Source organism: Salmo salar, chromosome 09 (assembly GCF_965601325.2).
Source record: "Salmo salar chromosome 09, fSalSal1, whole genome shotgun sequence".
Lineage (NCBI taxonomy): Eukaryota > Metazoa > Chordata > Actinopteri > Salmoniformes > Salmonidae > Salmo > Salmo salar.
The window spans coordinates 26,666,173-26,686,973 of record NC_138299.1 but is presented as its reverse complement, the minus strand read 5'-3'; the positions used below and the strand labels follow the sequence as shown (position 1 = coordinate 26,686,973).

Here is a 20,801-nt window from a genome sequence, read left to right as displayed (position 1 = left end):
CCAGCTTTTTACATTAGCATGTGACGTTCAGAACTAGCATACCCACCGAAACTTCCGGTGAATTTAAATTGCTCACGATAAACGTTCACAAAAAACATAACAATTATTTTAAGAATTATAGATACAGAACTCCTTTATGCAATCGCGGTGTCAGATTTTAAAATAGCTTTTCGGTGAAAGCACATTTTGCAATATTCTGAGTAGATAGCCGGCCATCATGGCTAGCTATTTTGACACCCACCAAGTTTGGCACTCACCAAACTCAGATTTACTATAAGAAAAATTGGATTACCTTTGCTGTTCTTCGTCAGAATGCACTCCCAGGACTTCTAGTTTACACCCAATGTTGTTTTGGTTCCAAATAATCCATAGTTATATCCAAATAGCGGCGTTTTGTTCTTGCGTTCAAGACACTATCCGAAGGGTGACGCGCCGGCGCGTATCGTGACAAAAAAATTCCAAATATTCCATTACTGTACTTCGAAGCATGTCAAACGCTGTTTAAAATCAATTTTGATGCGATTTTTCACGTAAAATAGCGATAATATTCCGACCGGGAGACGTCGTTTTCATTCAAAGACTGAAAATGTAAAATGGACTCTTCACGTGCACGCGTGCACCCGTTTCATTGTTCTCAGATCGACCACTAACCAAATGCGCTACTGTTTTTCAGCCAGGGACTGCAGAGTCATCATTCCCCGTTCTGGCGCCTTCTGAGAGCCTATGGGAGCCTTAGAAAATGTCACGTTACAGCAGAGATCCTCTATTTTCCATAAAGAGTCTATAGAAGGCCAAGAAATGGTCAGAGAGGGCACTTCCTGTATGCAATCTTCTCATGTTTTGGCCTGCCATATGAGTTCTGTTATACTCACAGACACCATTCAAACAGTTTTAGAAACTTTAGGGTGTTTTCTATCCAAATCAAATTATATGCATATTCTAGTTTCTGGGCAGGAGTAATAACCAGATTAAATCGGGTATGTTTTTTATCCGTCCGTGAAAATACTGCCCCCTATCCTAAACGGGTTAATGTCAGTCCCTTTAAAACCGTAGGGATGTTTTCCCCAAACCTGTGTTGATTTCAAAACATGCCCTTTACCTGAACCTGCTTCTCTCCTCCAGCCTCGGGTCCAGCCACCCCAGACTCTGTAGAGAACATGGCCCAACACCTGTCACCAGAGTCCAGCCGTAAAGCCTACTGGAGGACCTGGGACGGTAGCACTGGGCAGCACATGCCCCAGTCCCCCAACGTGTTCTCAGACCACTCCACTGGGAGCAACATGTCCCCCGGGGGCCTGTCCTCCCACCTCAAGTCCCCGGCCCCCGGACGCACCAGGAGTGTCTCCGATTCCTCTGCCCCCAGAAGAGGTACCAACTCAAAAATGAGTGCTCAGCACCATCAAGGAACACTATAAATGCAGTTAGAATGATGAATGAATACTATATCCCTCATTAAGACTGGGAATAACTTTTCCCGCAAAACACCAGTCTCAACGTCAACACTGAAGAGGCATCTCCGGAATGCTGGCCTTCTTGGCAGAGATCCTCTGTCCAGTGTCTGTTCTTTTGCCCATCTTAATATTTCTTGTTATTGGCCAGTCTTAGATATATGGCTTTTTCTTTGCAACTCTGCCTAAGAAGGCCAGCATCCCGGAGTCGCCTCTTCACTGTTGACGTTGAGACTGGTGTTTTGCAGGTACTATTTAATGAAGCTGCCAGTTGAGGACTTGTGAGGCGTCTGTTTCTCAAACTAGACACTAATGTACTTGTCCTCTTGCTCAGTTGTGCACCGGGGCCTCCCACTCCTCTTTCTATTCTGGTTAGCGCCAGTTTGCGCTGTTCTTATGAAGGGAGTAGTACACAGCGTTGTACGAGATCTTCAGTTTCTTGGCAATTTCTCGCATGGAATAGCCTTCATTTCTCAGAACAAGAATAGACTGACGAGTTTCAGAAGAAAGTCCTTTGTTTCTGGCCATTTTGAGTCTGTAATCGAACCCACAAATGCTGATGCTCCAGATACTCAACTAGTCTAAAGAAGGCCAGTTTTATTGCTTCTTTAATCAGTACAACAGTTTTCAGCTGTGCTAACATAATTGCAAAAGGGCTTTCTAATGATCAATTAGCCTTTTAAAATGATCAACTTGGATTAGCAAACACAACGTGCCATTGGAACACAGGAGTGATGGTTAATGATAATGGGCCTCTGTATGCCTATGTAGATATTCCATTCAAAATCAGCCATTTCCAGCTATAATAGTCATATCCAACATTAACAATGTCTACACTGTATTTCTGATCAATTTGATGTTATTTTAATGGACAAAAAAATTTGCTTTTATTTCAAAAACAAGGACATTTCTAAGTGACCCCAAACTTTTGAACGGTAATGTATTTCCCTCCCATGCAGATTCTGTGACCAAGACGTCCACGCCATCGTTCAATAAGAGCGGCAAGGCAGCCGGCCCCCAGGGTACCCCGTGGGAGACACTAGTGGTGTTCGCCATCAACCTGAAGCAGCTCAACGTCCAGATGAACATGAGCAATGTCATGGGCAACAACACGTATGTCTTCCTTTTACCCCTCCCACTCAACACACTATACTCTACACACTAGGAGCCAGTTTCCCAGACACAGATTTAAGTCTATTCCTTAGAATTCATATCAGCATATTACTTAATGTCTATATCTGACTACCTATAAAAACATAACACAATCCGACATATAACCCTTACCATAAGTATGATTATTAACATGGAAATATTTCTGTTGAAACAAACCATGCCTCATAGAAAGCAGATGTTGGTTATTCATGAGGAGGTGGGTGGAACTAACCTTTTCCCCTTTGCTCTTGTTTACCTCTAGTTGGACCACCAGTGGGCTGAAGAGTCAGGGTCGTCTGTCAGTGGGTAGTAACAGAGACAGAGAAATCAGCATGTCCGTGGGTCTGGGCCGCTCCAAACTGGACTCTAAAGGCGGCGTGGTGGGGGGCAATATAGATGTAAACACCCTGGAGATGGTCTGTAAGTACAGGGATGGAGAATCATGTATCATGCCACTGGCATGTACTGTTTTTGTGCGATTCCAAAACACATTGTTATGGATGTCAAAGATTGAACTCTGGCCTCAGTGTTTTTAAATGATAAATGCATCCAGCTCTAACTTAAATATCCCTGTCAAACAAGTAGAATTTTAAATCCCTCTGCCGATCCTAACAACACATGTTTGTTGAAGCCCACATCTCGGAGCACCCCAACCAGCAGCCCAGCCATAACATCCAGATCACCATGGGTTCCACGGAGGCCCGTGTGGACTACATGGGCTCCAGCATCCTCATGGGCGTCTTCAGCAACGCAGACCTGAAGCTTAAGGATGAGTGGAAGGTCAACCTGTGCACTGTGGAGACAAGCCTATCAGAGAAAAGGTAAATAAGCTATCCTAGCCTACCAGAGAAAATGTATAGCTATAACCCCTCTGGAAGCTACATTCTTGTATGTTCTCATTCTCTCTCATTTGTGGCCCCTTTCTCCCTCTGTCCCTTCCCCCTCTTCTCATATTCTTTTTTTCCTCTTTTTTTTACCTCTATCTACCTATCCCTCCCTCTCTCCAGTAAGATATTTGTCCAAGGGGACTTGCAGTGGGATATCTTCCAGGTGATCATCTCGCGCTCCACTACCCCCGACCTCATCAAGATTGGGATGAAGCTGCAGGAGTTTTTCACCCAGCAGTTTGACACAAGCAAACGAGCATTGTCCACATGGGGTCCAGTCCCCTACCTGCCCCCCAAGGCGCCGGTCATCAACATTGAGAAAGGTGCTGCAGAGCTGTGTAAGTATCCATTATGATTGGGTTCCCGGGTTCATCAAGTAAATGGACTGGTTTTGATCTAAATGCTCATCCACTCTTTCCGTCCCTTTCCCCCTCTATTGTCATTACACCTTCCGGCTCTCTCCCTTCCTCTCTCCTAGACATGGATGCGGCCCACCATCGACACTGGCCTGGAGTTTTGAAGGTGATCGCCGGGTGCCACATCTCCCTCTTCCAGATGCCTCTTCCAGAAGACGCAGTGCAACTGGGTGGCTCCATTAGTCTCCATGGCAACCACATGACCCTGGCCTGCTTCCACGGGCCCAACTTCCGCTCCAAGTCCTGGGCCTTATTCCACCTGGAGGAGCCCAACATAGCTTTTTTGACTGAGGCTCAGAAGATATTGGAGGACGGTAAGGCATTCAAGAGACTGAGAGGAGGGATGGGGAATTTGGATTTATTTGGGTAAAAAACTATACAACAATATGTACAGTGTCTTCCCAGAGGATAGGACTTAAGTGTTTTAATTGATACTTTTGTTTCCAAAGTGGTCCTCAATGGTAAAAACGAATCAAACGTCTAATGATCAAAGACTAGAAAAAATGATGAAAACCACATTACATTCATATAGGCATACAAAACAACGTGGCACGTCATCCCTAAGCAAGCTGCCCTAAATACGTCTAACCTCAACCTATTTTCTATCCAATCAGGCTCCACTGATGAGTCCACCTACATCGTGCAGACGTTGGCTTTTAATCTGGGTCACAACACTATGGAAACTAAACCCTGCGGGGCGCTAGAGAGCCCCATGGCCACCATCACCAAAATCACCCGTCGCCGGCACGAAAACCCGCCTCACGGAGTAGCCACGGTCAAAGAGTGGTTCAACTACGTGACTGCCATGAGGAATGAGGGTAAAGTGTACTAAATACTACCAATGTCAAATTCAAGGTCTATTGTTTCCTTTGACCCAATGTTATTCAAGACTCCTGCCTCATTCTGATGTATCCTGTTCCCCAGAACTGAACCTCTTGCGCAACGTACACGCCAACAACCCAGAGAGCGGGGCGGCCGCCAAGAGTTCAAGCCTGCTCAGCAGCTTCAGCGGCTCTTCCAGCTACAACCACGAGACGGAGACAATCTTCGCCCTTCCCAGAATGCAGCTGAACTTCAGCTCCAAAAACTTTCAGGATCCCGACGAACCCTCCTTGACCGGTAGGCTCAGTTGATTGTACAAAACATTGAGTTGCTGCACCCCCCCCCCACCCCACCCTCCTTTGCCCTCAGAACAACCTACATTTGTCAGGGAATTGACTCTACAAGGTGTCGAAAGAGTTCCACAGGGATGCTGGCCAATGTTGATGCCAATGCTTCCCACAGTAGTTGTGTAAAGTTGGCTTGATGTTGTTTGGGTGGTGGCCCATTCATGATACACACGGTAAACTGTTGAGTGTAAAACCAAGCACCGTTGCAGTCCTTCACACACTCAAACCGGTGTGCCACATACTACCATACCCTGTTCAAAGGCACTTAACCCATAAGAGTCTAAGTCGAGGGGGGGGGGGGTCTACTAAGCTATATGGAATTGTTTTAAGAAGGTCATCCCAAGGATCATTTAGCTATTTGATTTTGAATTTTAATACCCCTTGAAAATTTATGAAAAATTATGTTTGGCCTTTATTAGCCCATACAAACATATTGAATAACAGATTCACTGCATGGAACAACACAGAGTCCCCAAAACATCTAAAGGAAGTTTGTTCTGAAGTGTCTGACCTATATCTGAGAGACACTACATGACCAAAAGTATATGTGGACACCTGCCCATCGTACATCACATTCCAAAATAATGGGAATTAATAATGAGTTGGTCCCCCCTTTGCTGCTATAACAGCCTCTACTCTTGTGGGAAGGCTTTCAACTAGATGTTGGAACATTGCTGCGGGAACTTGCTTCCATTCAGCCACAAGCATTAGTGAGGTCGGGCACTGATTTTGGCCGATCAGGCCTGGTTCGCAGTCAGCATTCCAATTCCTCCCAAAGGTGTTCGATTGTCATGCTGAAACAGGAAAGGGCCTTCCCCAAACTGTTGCCACAAAGTTGGAAGTAAAGAATTGTCTAGAATGTCATTGTATGCTGTAGCGTTAAGATTTCCCTTCACTGGAACTAAGGGGCCTAGTCCAAACAATGAAAAACAGCCCCAGACCATTATTCCTCCTCCACCAGACTTTACATTGGCACTATGCATTCGGGCAGGTAGTGTACTCCAGGCATCCACCAAACCCAGATTCATCCATCAGACTGCCAGATGGTGAAGCGAGATTCATCACTCCAGAGAACGTGTTTCCACTGCTCCAGAGTCCAATGGCAGTGAGCTTTACACCACTCCAGCTGAACCTTGGCGTTGTGCATGGTGATCTTAGGCTTGTGTGCAACTGCACCTGACGAACAGTTGTGCTGACGTTGCTTCCAGAGGCAGTTTGGAACTCGTTAGTGAGTGTTGCAACCGAGGACAGCACCCGGCGGTCCCGTTCTGTGAGCTTGTGTGGCCTACCACTTTGCGGCTGAGCCGTTGTTGCTCCTTGACATTTACACTTCACAAAAAAATAACAGCACTTACAGGTGACCAGGGCAGCTCTAGCAGGGCAGAAATTTGACAAACTGACTTGTTGGAAAGGTGGCATCCTATGACGGCGCCACGTTGAAAGTCACTGAGCTCTTCAGTAAGGCCATTCTGCTGCCAATGTTTGTCTATGGCGATTGCATGGCTGGGTGCTCAATTTTATACACCTGTCAGCAACCAGTGTGGCTGAAATTGCAGAATCCACAAATTTGAAGGTGTCCACATACTTTTGTGTATCTATCTTTCTTTTTTTTCTTTTGTTTGTTTGTTTGTTTGTTTGTTTGTTTGTTGGAAAGCAAGGTAACGACACTTGTTTCGCGTCCGTTTCAGACTCCAACAGTAAGCCTAAGGTGGAGTGCAGCCTGGTGACTGAATTCACCGACCACATCTGTGTCACCATGGACGCAGAGCTCATCATGTTCCTGCATGACCTGGTCTCTGCCTACCTGAAGGAGAAAGAGAAGGGTGAGAGCACCTGAAATGTCAACAGCAGTAGCACACTACACTGCGCAACCTAGAACAATTAACTGTACTTTACATTAGATAAATAGCACTGAACTTTATATAGAAAATAAGAGCAACAAAGGTACAACTAAAATAGAATTTCAGTTGAAGGTGCTGTTTGATTTCGGAACTAGTAGTCAAAATTAAGGAGAACCAAGGCACTCTTGATAGTTTCTCTCCCTCTCTCGCTTCCCTGGTCTGAAGCCCTTTTCAACCCCCGGATGTTTTCCACTCGGCCTGGCCAGAAGAGCCCAACGGCCCTTAATGATGAGAACTCCACAGACAAGGAGGATGGCATCAACTATACTACGGTGGACTGGAGAGAATTCATGTGCAACACCTGGCAGCTGGAGCCCACGCTCAGGTAAACCAGACCCCTTCCCTCAGACCCAATATATGCCACTATGTAGACACTTTTATCCAAACTAACAGTACAGTAAGTGCATACATTTGTAGTATGTGATCCCTGTGTTTGACTCCTTAACCCCTCACCTGAGCATTTCAACTACTCCATAAGCCCACTTTTAGGCCTATATACTAACCCTAAACCCTTTTGTCATACATCTCTATGAGGTTTCTTGACGCAGTCTTAATAATTCATTTCCACAGGCTCATCTCCTGGACTGGACGGAAGATCGATCCTGTCGGCGTGGACTACATTCTCCAGAAGCTAGGCTTCCACCACGCAAGGACTACAATTCCCAAATGGCTCCAGAGGGGAGTGATGGACCCCCTGGACAAGGTCCTCTCTGTCCTCATCAAAAAACTGGGCACGGCTCTGCAGGACGAGAAAGAGAAGAAGGAGAAGATAGGACGAGACAAGGAAGAGCACTAACACCAACATCCATACCTTCTAACACAACACTTTAAAAACTGGAGGTCAGACAGTAAATCGTCAACAAACAAAACACTGGATAACTGGAAAACACTGGATAGTTCCTTGACTTGCTGTACAGTGGATAGCGTCATAGGCAGATTTGCCTCTAAGCCGTGTGAATTTCAACATAGATGTTTACTGTGGTGCATGCCACTATGGGTTTTGACAGAAAAATGTGCACTGTTTTTGTGTATATTTTGAACAAAATAGTAAGTCTTATTTGGCAGCTTAAAATAATAACCCTGAAAAACCCCAACATGAATTATATGATATACATGCTTTATATGGTTGTTGTCAGAACAAACACGTTGAAGTCATCATTTATGATACTTCTTTTATGGTTCATTACCTTTTTTCTGATGAGTGGGGGTTACTTCTAAATCATTGCCTTTTCTTTGTTTCCAATGGTAAAGTTGGAATGAGGAATCTCATTTTAAGTGTCAGTTTTTCGAAAATGTTCCTATGAACTAAAAAGTATTGGATGGTTTAAATCCACGTATATAATGTATTGTAATGCTAAACCATGGTTAATTCTCTTTTTTTTTGTATCTTAATTTAATGGGGATCAGAAATGTATAGTCTAAAACCCATGTGAGCTGGGTGTCAAGCCTGTTTTTTTTTATATGTGCAATAGATCAGTGTATATAAAATGACTGTGAATTTCTTAAGTGTTGATTTCTTAATATAATAAAATCATTGCCATCCAATTTTACATCTGACTTTGTTGTCATATACAATGAGTGTACAAAACCTTATGAACACCTCTTTCCATGACCATAGATTTCACCTGGTTCAGTCTATGATCCCTTATTGATGTCACTTTTTAAATCTACTTCCATCAGTGTAGATGAAGGGGAGGAGACAGGTTAAAGAAGGATTTTTAAGCCTTGAGATAATTGAGACATGGATTGTGTATGTGTGCCATTCAGAGGGTGAATGGGCAAGACAAAATATTTAACTGCCTTTAAACGGGGTAAGGTAGTCGGTGCGCCTGTGTCAAGAACTGCGACACTGCTGGGTTTTTCATACTCAACAGTTTCCCGTGTGTATCGAGAATGGTCCACCACCCAAAGAACATCCAGCCAACTTGACACAACTGTGGGAAGCATTGGAGTCAACATGGGCCAGCATCCCTGTGGAACGCTTTCAACACCTTGTAGAGTCCATGTCCTGACGAATTGAGGATGTTCTGAGGGAAAAAGGTTGAGTTGTAACTCAATATTGGGAAGATGTTCTTAATGTTTTGTACACTGTATAGCCTACTGTTATTTATCAGATTTTCTAGATTTAAGTCAAGTGACAGTTGTGTGTTTCTCAACAAAGAAAAAGCTTTAACCTGGTCGCTGTGTGTGCGAGCAATGGGAAGGTTACTGTACTCCAGACCTCTTGTGTTCAGACTATCCTGCAGATATTTTAGCTACAGTTATGCACTATGTGCAGTGAACCGTCAGTACGAATGGGAAAATCCCATTCCAAATGTTTGATTGGGTTATGGTGAACCAAATGTTTGTGGCCAGAAGATGGAGACCAAATGTCGCTGTTTAAGTGGAATGCAACGGGAGAAGCTATAAAGTCACTTCTGACCTGTAAAACGGCTTACCAAAATCTAAAACTGACCTTTACCTTAACCCCAACCTAATTTTAGCCAATTCTGATTATATTTTTAATAAGCCTCAGATACAGTCCCAAAAATGTTTTGCATGACAGCAGTCAAGTTTTCAAGATATTTGTCTTTCAAGAAGCAAAGTGTGACAAAATTATGTGGCAAGTGACACTGCTTTTTGACAGACCACAATATTTTTCTGAAATTTTCAAAATAAAATACAAATCAAAATAATTTCTTCACAAAACTTGGCCTTTACTAGTCTTGATATAGCCATCAGTAGCGCAGGTAAAACATTTATTCAGCATTGTCGGAGACTGCTGAAGGAGAGCAGCCGCTGGTGAGACTGCTGAAGGAGAGCAGCCGCTGGTGAGACTGCTGAAGGAGAGCAGCCGCTGGTGAGACTGCTGAAGGAGAGCAGCCGGGTGTATGACCTGCTAGAGCTCAGCATGCAACACATACCCCTGACCACCGGGGGGAAGCCTTCATGCACCCTGACATCACAATTCTGAGGTATATTTAAGATCCAAGATGTCGGACCGTTGTTTTCAAGGTAATTTACTCATGTTCGCATATACTGATTCATAGACCGTCTATATTCGGGTTGCATCCGGTTTATACGGACCAACGTCACATGCACACTATCACTCAGTGTGCACAGAGTGCAACGCGAGCAGCGACGAAGTCATCCAGAAACATGGCAGACATTGGATGAATATAAAATGTTCATATGTTCGGCTGTTAATATCTTTGAGTGATTTTTAAAAAATGGCCTCAGCTACAATTATTTGAATAATTCAATGGATGTGTTGTGCACGAAGGTGATGATTAAAGTGTCTTTTCAAATCTGACTTCTCTTTGTGGACATCTGTGGAAATTGTCTTTCTGGGCTGTGCAACAGTTAAACTGCAGTACCGAAACAAAACTGTAGGATCAGTCGAAACTATGATTCTAGAATGGAATCCTGACCCTTTGCAGCCTCACACACACAAACCCAAGATTAGGTAAGAGGATCTGCCAAAATGCCTAGGTTACACACACAAACAATAAAACAAAACAAAAATGTAATTGGTAAAAAAAAGTATATATGAACAATATTGAAACTGTCAGTCCTGATGCATTTGTGTTATTATGGGGCACTGTTATCATATATTTTCATAAGCTTATTTGAAACTGGTTACTAATATTGCACTTTAGTAACCAACGATGTATCGTAAAAAAACATTGAATTTGGGAAACCCAGCCAAGATGTCTGCATTCAGAAACACACCAGTTATCTAACAGTCCACAGGACCACCTTTCAAAGCAGAGCACCAAGTGTCACATCAATTAAAATCACATACATTCCCACTTCTAAAAAACAGTTCTTATTTTAATCTCAAGTGAGCAGTACATCTTCCTCTCTCCCTCGGTCCAATTTAATATAAAGCTTTATTCGCATTATGAAATATGCAAATATCGATATTGCATAAGAGTCCCTGTAGCCAGTAGACTAGTGTGGTTTGTATCTGATACACATTAGGAAAAACATGGAGAAATAGGAGAATTGATTATAGAACAAATTACAACTGATTACCTCTCCCCCCCTCTCTCCATCTCTCTTTCCTTCACAGACCACATTACCAGACTCCCCTTCAGCCACCCTGGGATGGTAGTCATGGCAACATAGAGGCTCATCTCCAGTGGACACAGAAAGAGAGAGGGAGAAAATGAAAGAGTGAAGAGGCTGGTTTGTGCTTTATCCCTCCCTCGTCCCCCTCTTCTTAAATCCTTATAATTGCTCCTCCCCTACCCCCTCACTATCTCTCCCATCTCCCACCCCCTCTTCCTTCCTCTCTCCCTCTATCTCCATCTCTTCGCCCCTCTCCTTCCTCTCTCCCTCTCTATTTCCATCTCTTCTCCCCTCTCCTTCCTCTGGCAGGGCTCACGCACACACACACACATATGTTCTGGGTGATTAGGCTGGCTGAGCTATTGGCCTGAAGCCTGCTGAGGGAGAGAAGAGAGGGGGGTTGGGAGAGAGAGTGTATGTACAGATGTGCAGATGTTGTGTCTAGTCTTGCCGCTAGGAGGCGGAGTGTGTGTGAGTGCGTTCTGACCTGAGCTGAGCAGCGCAGAGGGCTCAAGCAGTGAGGTGGAGCGGACAGCTCATAGGCTGCTGTGGTGTATGTGTGACAGGTTGAGAGACAGGCTGGGGAAGGCTGAAACGCTACCACAGCTCCGCATGGATGAGGATTAATTCACTGGCTTTTCACACACTCATGTCTCAGCACACACACACACACGTCTCTTAGCTGGGAGATGCTGCATTACGTCATAACAAGCCACTGTCTCCCTAGATGACCGTGGTGAGAACAGCCATGTAGAAGATGCAGAGGGAGCGAGAGACTGGGAGATGAAGAGAGGCTGGAGGAGGAGAGGAATAGGAACGGATTCAACCGCTGCCACTGGTCGCAAGGAGCGCCTGGTAGGAGAGGGGATAGAGTGTTTCCTAGAGAGGAGGAAGGGAGAGGGGATAGAGTGTTTCCTAGAGAGGAGGAAGGGAGAGGAGGAGGAGGGAGAGGGGCAGCCGCCTTCGTGCGGTGACCTGCTCTGATGGCTCCCCGGGAGAGTCAGAGACAGAAACACCGCGGCTGGGGAGGGACAGGAGGTATTTGGGAAGTGACGTGGGATCAGAGGAGGGTGTGTTTTGGTTCAGGACGAGAGGAAAGGGGAGGAACATGGCAGCACAGTCTGATGGAAGGGGAGGGGGAGAAACGGAGGAAGGAGTGGGGGAGGGGGTGTTTGATGGAGACCCAGAGGAAGACTGTCAGCCTCTGGACTCTGCAGCTATCCACATCTGTCTCTGCTGTCACTCTGCTGTCTGCTACTGGGGCTGTCACTCCAACTGCCTGGGAAACCTGCTGGGGAAACACACTACTGGGTAAGAGTGTGTGTGTGTGCGTGCGTGCGTGTTATGATAATTGTCTCTGCTATTCTCATTTTGAGCCTTTTACCATTATTATTATGATCATTATTATAGAAGGATTGGGGGGACCGGAGTTGGCGGTGGTAGGAGTTTGAGGGAGACTCGCTGCCCGCCAGAGGAGGGACTGTGGCTGGACTGTCTCTGGTTGATCCTGGCTCTCCTCGTCTTCTTCTGGGATGTGGGAACAGACCTACTTCTCGCTGCGGACTACTATGCCAGACAGGACTATTTGTGGTTTGGCCTGACACTCTTCCTGGTGCTGGTGCCGTCCATTGTAGTTCAGATACTGAGCTTCCGCTGGTTCGTCCAGGACTACAGCGGAGAGTGTCTGACCACCTGGCTGGGGACGGTGGACTGCAGCAGGGGAGGAGAGAGAGAAAAGCTGACCAGGCAAGGGCCAGCCGGCCACAGAGGGGTTTATCCTGGAACAGACCGGATCAAAGTGGCCTCAGTGTGGCTGTGGCAGATCACCATACACATTCTACAGCTGGGACAGGTCTGGAGGTAAGGACAGATCACCATACACATTCTACAGCTGGGACAGGTCTGGAGGTAAGGACAGATCACCATACACATTCTACAGCTGGGACAGGTCTGGAGGTAAGGACAGATCACCATACACATTCTACAGCTGGGACAGGTCTGGAGGTAAGGACAAATCACCATACACATTCTACAGCTGGGACAGGTCTGGAGGTAAGGACAGATCACCATTCACATTCTACAGCTGGGACAGGTCTGGAGGTAAGGACAGATCACCATACACATTCTACAGCTGGGACAGGTCTGGAGGTAAGGACAGATCACCATGCACATTCTACAGCTGGGACAGGTCTGGAGGTAAGGACAGAGCATGCCCCCCGTTCTCTCCTCCCCTCTCTTCTTCAATCAATCAAATTTAAATCAAATGTATTTTATAAAGCACTTTTTACATCAGCAGTTGCCACAAAGTGCTTATACCATATTGGGTAGGACACATTTGCCTTGCCACCCAATATGTCCTACCCAATATTCAGAATAGGTTGATTCATTCCTCCCAATAATTTCTTTCAAATACTTTATTTTTATTTTTGATTGGGTCGTGGGGCCCCCAGATAGCATATGAACATGTCAAAAAGCAATGCCAAAATTTGTAGAATTGCAGGATATTAGCTTTAACTGTGAACTTTGAGCACAAAAAACTTTCCAACTCCTCTTTCTCAAGTTTCAAACACAAAATGGGGTTTGCCGTTGGTGGTGAATGATGTAGCTACTTCGTTAGCTATACTAGCCACTTGTAGCTAGTTAGTAACTCCTCCACTATGTGTTGACGTCATTTCACAGGATATGATTTTGGACGTAAGCTGTAGAGATCGGTACGAAATGCCACTTCTGTAGCCAAAATCTTATTCAGCAATTTTTTTAAGCCTTAAATGACCTGGTGTGATGGTGCATTGATCAGTTATACAGTTTAAAGGAATTATTTTTGTGTTTTTGCCCAAAGTCTAACTGTCCAGTGTTTCCAGATTTCTATGAAATATGACCTAGAATGAATTACAATATGAGTTTTTAAAAAATTTGGAAGGAAAATGAAGTATGTTAAAACACATCTTTTCTGCGTTGGAATGGTGTTGGTGTACCCCAACAACAGAATGGTGTGGGCATATACCAGTCATTAAAAATGTTCATGCAAGTAGACCGCTGATTGGCCAGCTCATCCTCCTCAGGAGGATGACATCATCATCTATGAGGAAATAGGAATTATTTTTGAAAAGGTCTGTTTGAGATACAAGTGTGAGATGGGTTTTTTTTTAAGTGTTTTTTCTCCAATTTATGCTTTGGCCACAAATCCAAGTATAGGATGAGTCAACAACATTATTTGGGTATGAGTTATTAACTTTTAAAAGTGAGATTTACACTGGACAAGTTACTTTAAAACTGCAACATTTTTTCTCTGCCTCATGTCAAAATGTGAAGAATACCATGAGATAAGCTATAAAACAGCACATTTTTCTCTCTGCCACATGGAAGGATTTGTAGAATTGCAGGAAATTTGCTTTAAAACTGCTAAATGTTCTCAGACTCATGAGAAAATGTGTAGAATAGCATTATAAAACTGCACGTTTCTCTCTCTGCCCCATGACAAAAGGTGTTGAAATGCAGGAAGTTAGCTGGTTTCCTAAAAATATATTTATATCTATATTTTATTTTTTGGGGGGGTTGGGTGGCCTTCTACTTATCCTTCCACTTGTGCTGTGTTTTCAAAATACCACTCAAGAGAGGCATAATAAGTCATTTCAAACTGTGTAGAATTGCAGGGAATGCGTTTTAAAATGTCAAAAAGAAAATCCGGGGTGGACCACCAGGACCACCCCGTCTACTGTTCATCCCCCAATATCTACACCACAATTTACCCCTTGGCTTATACAGATACCCAGCCTAAAACTCCAAAGAGCAAGCAATGCGGAAGCACAGTGGCTAGGAAATACTCCCCAGAAAGGCCGGAACCTAGGAAGAAACCTAGAGAGGAACCAGGCGGTGAGCGGTGGCCAGTCCTCTTCTGGCTGTGCAGGGTGGAGATTACAGGACTACATGGCCATTTAGGTCATTCTCCTCACTTCTCCTCTTCTCTCCTCCCTTCTCCTCTCCCATTCTCTATTCTCTACTATCTAATGAAGTCCATGTACTAGATCATGTGTTAACCTCACCGTGTGTGTACAGGTGGAGAACAAAGAAGAAAGAGTATCTGCCGCTGACACACAAACACACACAAAAAAATGCACGCACACATTGGAAGTCAGTGAAGGAGGTGATATTTAGGATGTGATTGGCTGTAAGTATTAGCTAGGCTACTCAAACCATACACTAAATGGCTTATATAATTAGCAAGGAAGGGCACATATGCAGAACCAGCACTGACCTGAATAAAGCAACAACAAAAAAATCACTTGGTAAAAACAGTTTGAACCTATTTGGGCTCAATCGATTTCCATCTTCTCTTGTGGTTTCTCTACACTCCCACTGTCTGTGTCTGACATAGCTAGATAATTAGCTGGATAGCTAACTAGCTAGCAGAGCTGATAGTCACAAGACTAGTTAGCCATCAAACTGGAAAAACACTACATCAAAACATCCTGACTAAACACCAAAGGTCAAAGGCATGCCACTCCACTCGGATATCCTGTGTGTACCCCCCCCCCCCCCTTCTCTCTCCTTCTCTCTCTCCCTCTCTCTGTCGGACTAATCTTTCATGGCCTAGGTGCCTGAGGGAGATGTTGAGTGGGCTTAAGAGCTAGTGTGTGTGTACGTTTGTAACAATCTCCCTAATAGAGTCTTTCCCAAAGAGTGGTGTGTGTGGAATGGTTCAGTCTGATTGAGTTAGATCCCTGTGAGATGGAGGGAGGGAGTAGAATGGACAGAAACACGCATAACAGAAGTGAAGGGGGGAGGGGAATGAGGGAATGATGGATAGCGACATACCATTTTTTACCAAATTAAACTCTCTGTTGTGATGCGGCATCTTGCAGGTTTATCTGGTGAAATGTGTGCGTGCGTGCATGTGTTTCTACTGTATGTGGCCAGTGAATTATTGATGTGGTATGAAATTAGCTCATATGATGCAGCCCAGATGGTTGTATGAGCATGTCTACGCACATGCTCACACATACACAAACACACAAGAGAAACACAGACAAACACACACACACCCCACAAGCACAGCCTGGGGCACTCAGTGTTTAATCTGATTCATTCTACACAAACCGTCTCTCTCTCTCTCTCTCTCTGCCATGATTATTGACCTCTGACCCCCAGGTATATCCGTACGTTATATCTGGGTATCCAGTCCCACCGTATGAAGGAGCATAAGGAGGCACAGAGGAGGTTCTACTGGGCCATGATGTTTGAGTACGCAGACGTCAACATGCTGCGGCTACTGGAGACCTTCCTGGAGTCAGCTCCTCAACTGGTACTGCAGCTCTGTATTATGATACAGCAGAACCGGGCTGAGACTCTACAGTGTACGTATACACACAGTTCACACACACACTCACTGGTCAACTAGTATTACAGCTATCAAGATGAGTCACTCCATCTCTCTCCCTAGGTATATCTAGTCTAGGCTCTCTTCTGTCTCTATCCTGGGTGTTGGCCTCGTACCACAAGCTCCTGCGCGACTCCAGAGACGACCAGCGCAGTCTGAGCTACCGCGGTGCCCTCCTCCACCTTCTCTGGCGCCTCCTCACCATCTCCTCCCGCGTTCTCTCTCTCGCCCTCTTCGCCTCCCTCTTCCACCTGTACTTTGGCATCTTCGTGGTGCTCCACTGGTGTGGCATGGCCCTGTGGGTGGTGCATGGAGGAACAGACTTCTGTATGTCTCGCTGGGAGGAGGTGCTGTTTAACATGGTGGTTGGCATCGTCTACATCTTCTGTTGGTTCAACGTCAAGGAGGGACACACCAGGGGACGCATGGTGGCTTACTACTCTGTGGTACTGGCTGAGAACACACTGCTCACTGGACTGTGGTATGTAGACAGACAGATAGACAGCCATACACCTACAGTATGTGTTTTATCTTCGAATAGGTGTATCTCTCATGATTGTACAGAGACAAATGTGTGTGCGTGGATATCATAACAGCTGTGTGTGTGTGTGTGTGTGTGTGTGTGTGTGTGTGTGTGTGTGTGTGTGTGTGTGTGTGTGTGTGTGTGTGTGTGTGTGTGTGTGTGTGTGTGTGTGTGTGTGTGTGTGTGTGTGTGTGTGTGTGTGTGTGTGTGTGTGTGTGTTTGTTTGTTTGTTTGTTTGTTTGTTTGTTTGTTTGTTTGTTTGTTTGTTTGTTTGTTTGTTTGTTTGTTACAGGTATGTGTATCGTGACCATGAAGAGACAGACAGCTACGCAGTTCCAGCGTTGTGTGGTGTCTACCTGTCCTTTGCGGGTGGAGTACTGGTGATGCTTCTGTACTACGGCCTTCTTCACCCCTCGCACACACACCCCACCCCGGCATCGACCTGGTGGGATGAGCTGCTGTGGGGTAACCCCTTGCCCCCCTCAGCTCCGCCCACCCCAGTCCACCTGGCTGCCCCGTTTCACAGTGATGACATCATCGCAGAAAGCTGTCTGCCGGTGTTCCAGGTGCGTTTGGAGCCCCCCACCTCGAGGCGTTTCGAAGGTCCTCTGATAAAGATTGACATGCCCAGGAAACGTTACCCGGCCTGGGATGCTCACTACGTGGACAGACGGCTGCGAAGGACCATCAACCTACTACAGTACCTGACGCCTGCAGCCGCAGGCATACGATACAGGGACAGACCTCTGCTCTATGAACTACTGCAGTACGAGTCTTCTTTCTGACACGTACACACATAGACAAACACACATATTTACAAGTGTGCACATGTAACCGATGTGAAATGGCTAGCTATTTAGTGGTGCTCGCTAGTAGTGTTCAACCGGTGACCTCACCCGCTCTGACCTAGAAGTAGTTGTTTCACAGCCTTTGTGGAGTGACAGGTAACGATGCTTCGTGGGTGATGGTTGTCCATCTGTTCAGAGGGTCCCTGGTTCGAGCTCAGGTTGGGGCAAGGAGAGGGACGGAAGCGACACTGATACACACAAATGTGACTCTTATCTCTGTTTTTATCTCTTCATCTCTGTTTTGTATTTCTCACTCTGCTGAGAAGACTGGATAGTGACAGAAGACAGCATGTCATGTTATTTTCACGTCTTCATGAATAATACTAAAAGATAATATGAAATTAGAAAAAATGTGAATGTAATATAAACAGCGGCCTGAAAGCTGTATCCTAGCTGGGAGTTTATTATCTTTAGTTTGGTTAACTGGGAGTTTATTATCTTTAGTTTGTTTAACTGGGTGTGTATTCTCTTTAGTTTGGTTAGCTGGGAGTTTATTATCTTTAGTTTGGTTAGCTGGGAGTTTATTATCTTTAGTTTGGTTAGCTGGGAGTTTATTATCTTTAGTTTGGTTAACTGGGTGTGTATTATCTTTAGTTTGGTTAGCTGGGAGTTTATTATCTTTAGTTTGGTTAACTGGGTGTGTATTATCTTTAGTTTGGTTAGCTGGGAGTTTATTATCTTTAGTTTGGTTAGCTGGGAGTTTATTATCTTTAGTTTGGTTAGCTAGGAGTTTATTATCTTTAGTTTGGTTAACTGGGTGTGTATTATCTTTAGTTTGGTTAGCTGGGAGTTTATTATCTTTAGTTTGGTTAACTGGGTGTGTATTATCTTTAGTTTGGTCAACTGGGTGTGTATTCTCTTTAGTTTGGTTAACTGGGTGTGTATTATCTTTAGTTTGGTTAGCTGGGTGTGTATTCTCTTTAGTTTGGTTAACTGGGTGTGTATTATCTTTAGTTTGGTCAACTGGGTGTGTATTCTCTTTAGTTTGGTTAACTGGGTGTGTATTATCTTTAGTTTGGTTAACTGGGTGTGTATTATCTTTAGTTTGGTTAACTGGGTGTGTGTGATCTCTTTAGTTTGGTTAACTGGGTGTGTATTATCTTTAGTTCGGTCAACTGGGTGTGTATTCTCTTTAGTTTGGTTAACTGGGTGTGTATTATCTTTAGTTTGGTTAACTGGGTGTGTATTATCTTTAGTTTGGTTAACTGGGTGTGTATTATCTTTAGTTTGGTTAACTGGGTGTGTATTATCTTTAGTTTGGTTAACTGGGTGTGTATTATCTTTAGTTTGGTTAACTGGGTGTGTATTATCTTTAGTTTGGTTAACTGGGTGTGTATTCTCTTTAGTTTGGTTAACTGGGTGTGTATTATCTTTAGTTTGGTTAACTGAGTGTGTATTATCTTTAGTTTGGTTAGCTGGGTGTGTATTCTCTTTAGTTTGGTTAACTGGGTGTGTATTATCTTTAGTTTGGTTAACTGGGTGTGTATTATCTTTAGTTTGGTTAACTGGGTGTGTATTCTCTTTAGTTTGGTTAACTGGGTGTGTATTATCTTTAGTTTGGTTAACTGGGTGTGTATTATCTTTAGTTTGGTTAACTGAGTGTGTATTATCTTTAGTTTGGTTAGCTGGGTGTGTATTCTCTTTAGTTTGGTTAACTGGGTGTGTATTCTCTTTAGTTTGGTTAACTGGGTGTGTATTATCTTTAGTTTGGTTAACTGGGTGTGTATTCTCTTTAGTTTGGTTAACTGGGTGTGTATTCTCTTTAGTTTGGTTAACTGGGTGTGTATTCTCTTTAGTTTGGTTAACTGGGTGTGTGATCTCTTTAGTTTGGTTAGCTGGGTGTGTGTGATCTCTTTAGTTTGGTTAGCTGGGTGTGTGTGATCTCTTTAGTTTGGTTAACTGGGTGTGTATTATCTTTAGTTCGGTCAACTGGGTGTGTATTCTCTTTAGTTTGGTTAACTGGGTGTGTATTATCTTTAGTTTGGTTAACTGGGTGTGTATTATCTTTAGTTTGGTTAACTGGGTGTGTATTATCTTTAGTTTGGTTAACTGGGTGTGTATTATCTTTAGTTTGGTTAACTGGGTGTGTATTATCTTTAGTTTGGTTAACTGGGTGTGTATTATCTTTAGTTTGGTTAACTGAGTGTGTATTATCTGTAGTTTGGTTAGCTGGGTGTGTATTCTCTTTAGTTTAGTTAACTGGGTGTGTATTATCTTTAGTTTGGTCAACTGGGTGTGTATTCTCTTCAGTTTGGTTAACTGGGTGTGTATTATCTTTAGTTTGGTTAACTGGGTGTGTATTATCTTTAGTTTGGTTAACTGGGTGTGTATTATCTTTAGTTTGGTTAACTGGGTGTGTATTATCTTTAGTTTGGTTAACTGGGTGTGTATTATCTTTAGTTTGGTTAACTGGGTGTGTATTCTCTTTAGTTTGGTTAACTGGGTGTGTATTATCTTTAGTTTGGTTAACTGGGAGTGTATTCTCTTTAGTTTGGTTAACTGGGTGTGTATTCTCTTTAGTTTGGTTAACTGGGTGTGTGTGATCTCTTTAGTTTGGTTAGCTGGGTGTGTATTCTCTTTAGTTTGGTTAACTGGGTGTGTGTGATCTCTTTAGTTTGGTTAACTGGGTGTGTATTCTCTTTAGTTTGGTTAACTGGGTGTGTATTATCTTTAGTTTGGTTAACTGGGTGTGTATTCTCTTTAGTTTGGTTAACTGGGTGTGTATTATCTTTAGTTTGGTTAACTGGGTGTGTATTATCTTTAGTTTGGTCAACTGGGTGTGTATTCTCTTTAGTTTGGTTAACTGGGTGTGTATTATCTTTAGTTTGGTTAACTGGGTGTGTATTATCTTTAGTTTGGTTAACTGGGTGTGTATTATCTTTAGTTTGGTTAACTGGGTGTGCATTATCTTTAGTTTGGTTAACTGGGTGTGTATTATCTTTAGTTTGGTTAACTGGGTGTGTGTGATCTCTTTAGTTTGGTTAGCTGGGTGTGTATTCTCTTTAGTTTGGTTAACTGGGTGTGTGT

The 20,801-nt window shown here is 44.0% G+C and overlaps 2 protein-coding genes across 21 annotated transcripts in view; both read left to right on the top strand.

Annotated features, from left to right (window-relative positions):
• The window catches only part of LOC106610942 (bridge-like lipid transfer protein family member 1), an 88,116-nt gene extending 79,593 nt beyond the window's left edge, over positions 1-8,523 (top strand). For all 20 annotated transcript variants that reach the window (XM_014210638.3, XM_082955697.1, XM_082955696.1 and 17 more), the window contains 11 exons: positions 1,123-1,368; positions 2,408-2,561; positions 2,863-3,020; positions 3,232-3,421; positions 3,608-3,825; positions 3,966-4,217; positions 4,518-4,721; positions 4,828-5,022; positions 6,761-6,895; positions 7,139-7,298; positions 7,544-8,523. In XM_014210638.3, coding sequence (XP_014066113.3) covers positions 1,123-1,368; positions 2,408-2,561; positions 2,863-3,020; positions 3,232-3,421; positions 3,608-3,825; positions 3,966-4,217; positions 4,518-4,721; positions 4,828-5,022; positions 6,761-6,895; positions 7,139-7,298; positions 7,544-7,769 — 2,138 coding nt within the window. In that variant the 3' untranslated portion in view covers positions 7,770-8,523. The remainder of the gene's footprint in view (positions 1-1,122; positions 1,369-2,407; positions 2,562-2,862; positions 3,021-3,231; positions 3,422-3,607; positions 3,826-3,965; positions 4,218-4,517; positions 4,722-4,827; positions 5,023-6,760; positions 6,896-7,138; positions 7,299-7,543) is intronic.
• Positions 8,524-11,025: 2,502 nt separating this feature from the next.
• Positions 11,026-18,159, top strand: LOC106610943 (XK-related protein 6). The gene is made up of 6 exons (XM_014210649.3): positions 11,026-11,143; positions 11,754-12,337; positions 12,437-12,886; positions 16,175-16,380; positions 16,467-16,884; positions 17,219-18,159. Exons 2-6 carry the CDS (start codon positions 12,135-12,137, stop codon positions 17,709-17,711), a joined length of 1,770 nt encoding a protein of 589 aa, XP_014066124.2. The 5' UTR covers positions 11,026-11,143; positions 11,754-12,134; the 3' UTR covers positions 17,712-18,159.
• Positions 18,160-20,801: the final 2,642 nt, after the last annotated feature.

Excerpts from the sequence above, each read along its gene's own strand:
- LOC106610943 (XM_014210649.3), top strand. The coding sequence starts at position 12,135 with ATGGCAGCACAGTCTGATGGAAGGGGAGGGGGAGAAACGGAGGAAGGA. Across the intron at positions 12,887-16,174 it reads CAGCTGGGACAGGTCTGGAG|GTATATCCGTACGTTATATC; the intron begins GTAAGGACAGAT and ends TCTGACCCCCAG. Across the intron at positions 16,885-17,218 it reads ACACTGCTCACTGGACTGTG|GTATGTGTATCGTGACCATG; the intron begins GTATGTAGACAG and ends TGTTTGTTACAG.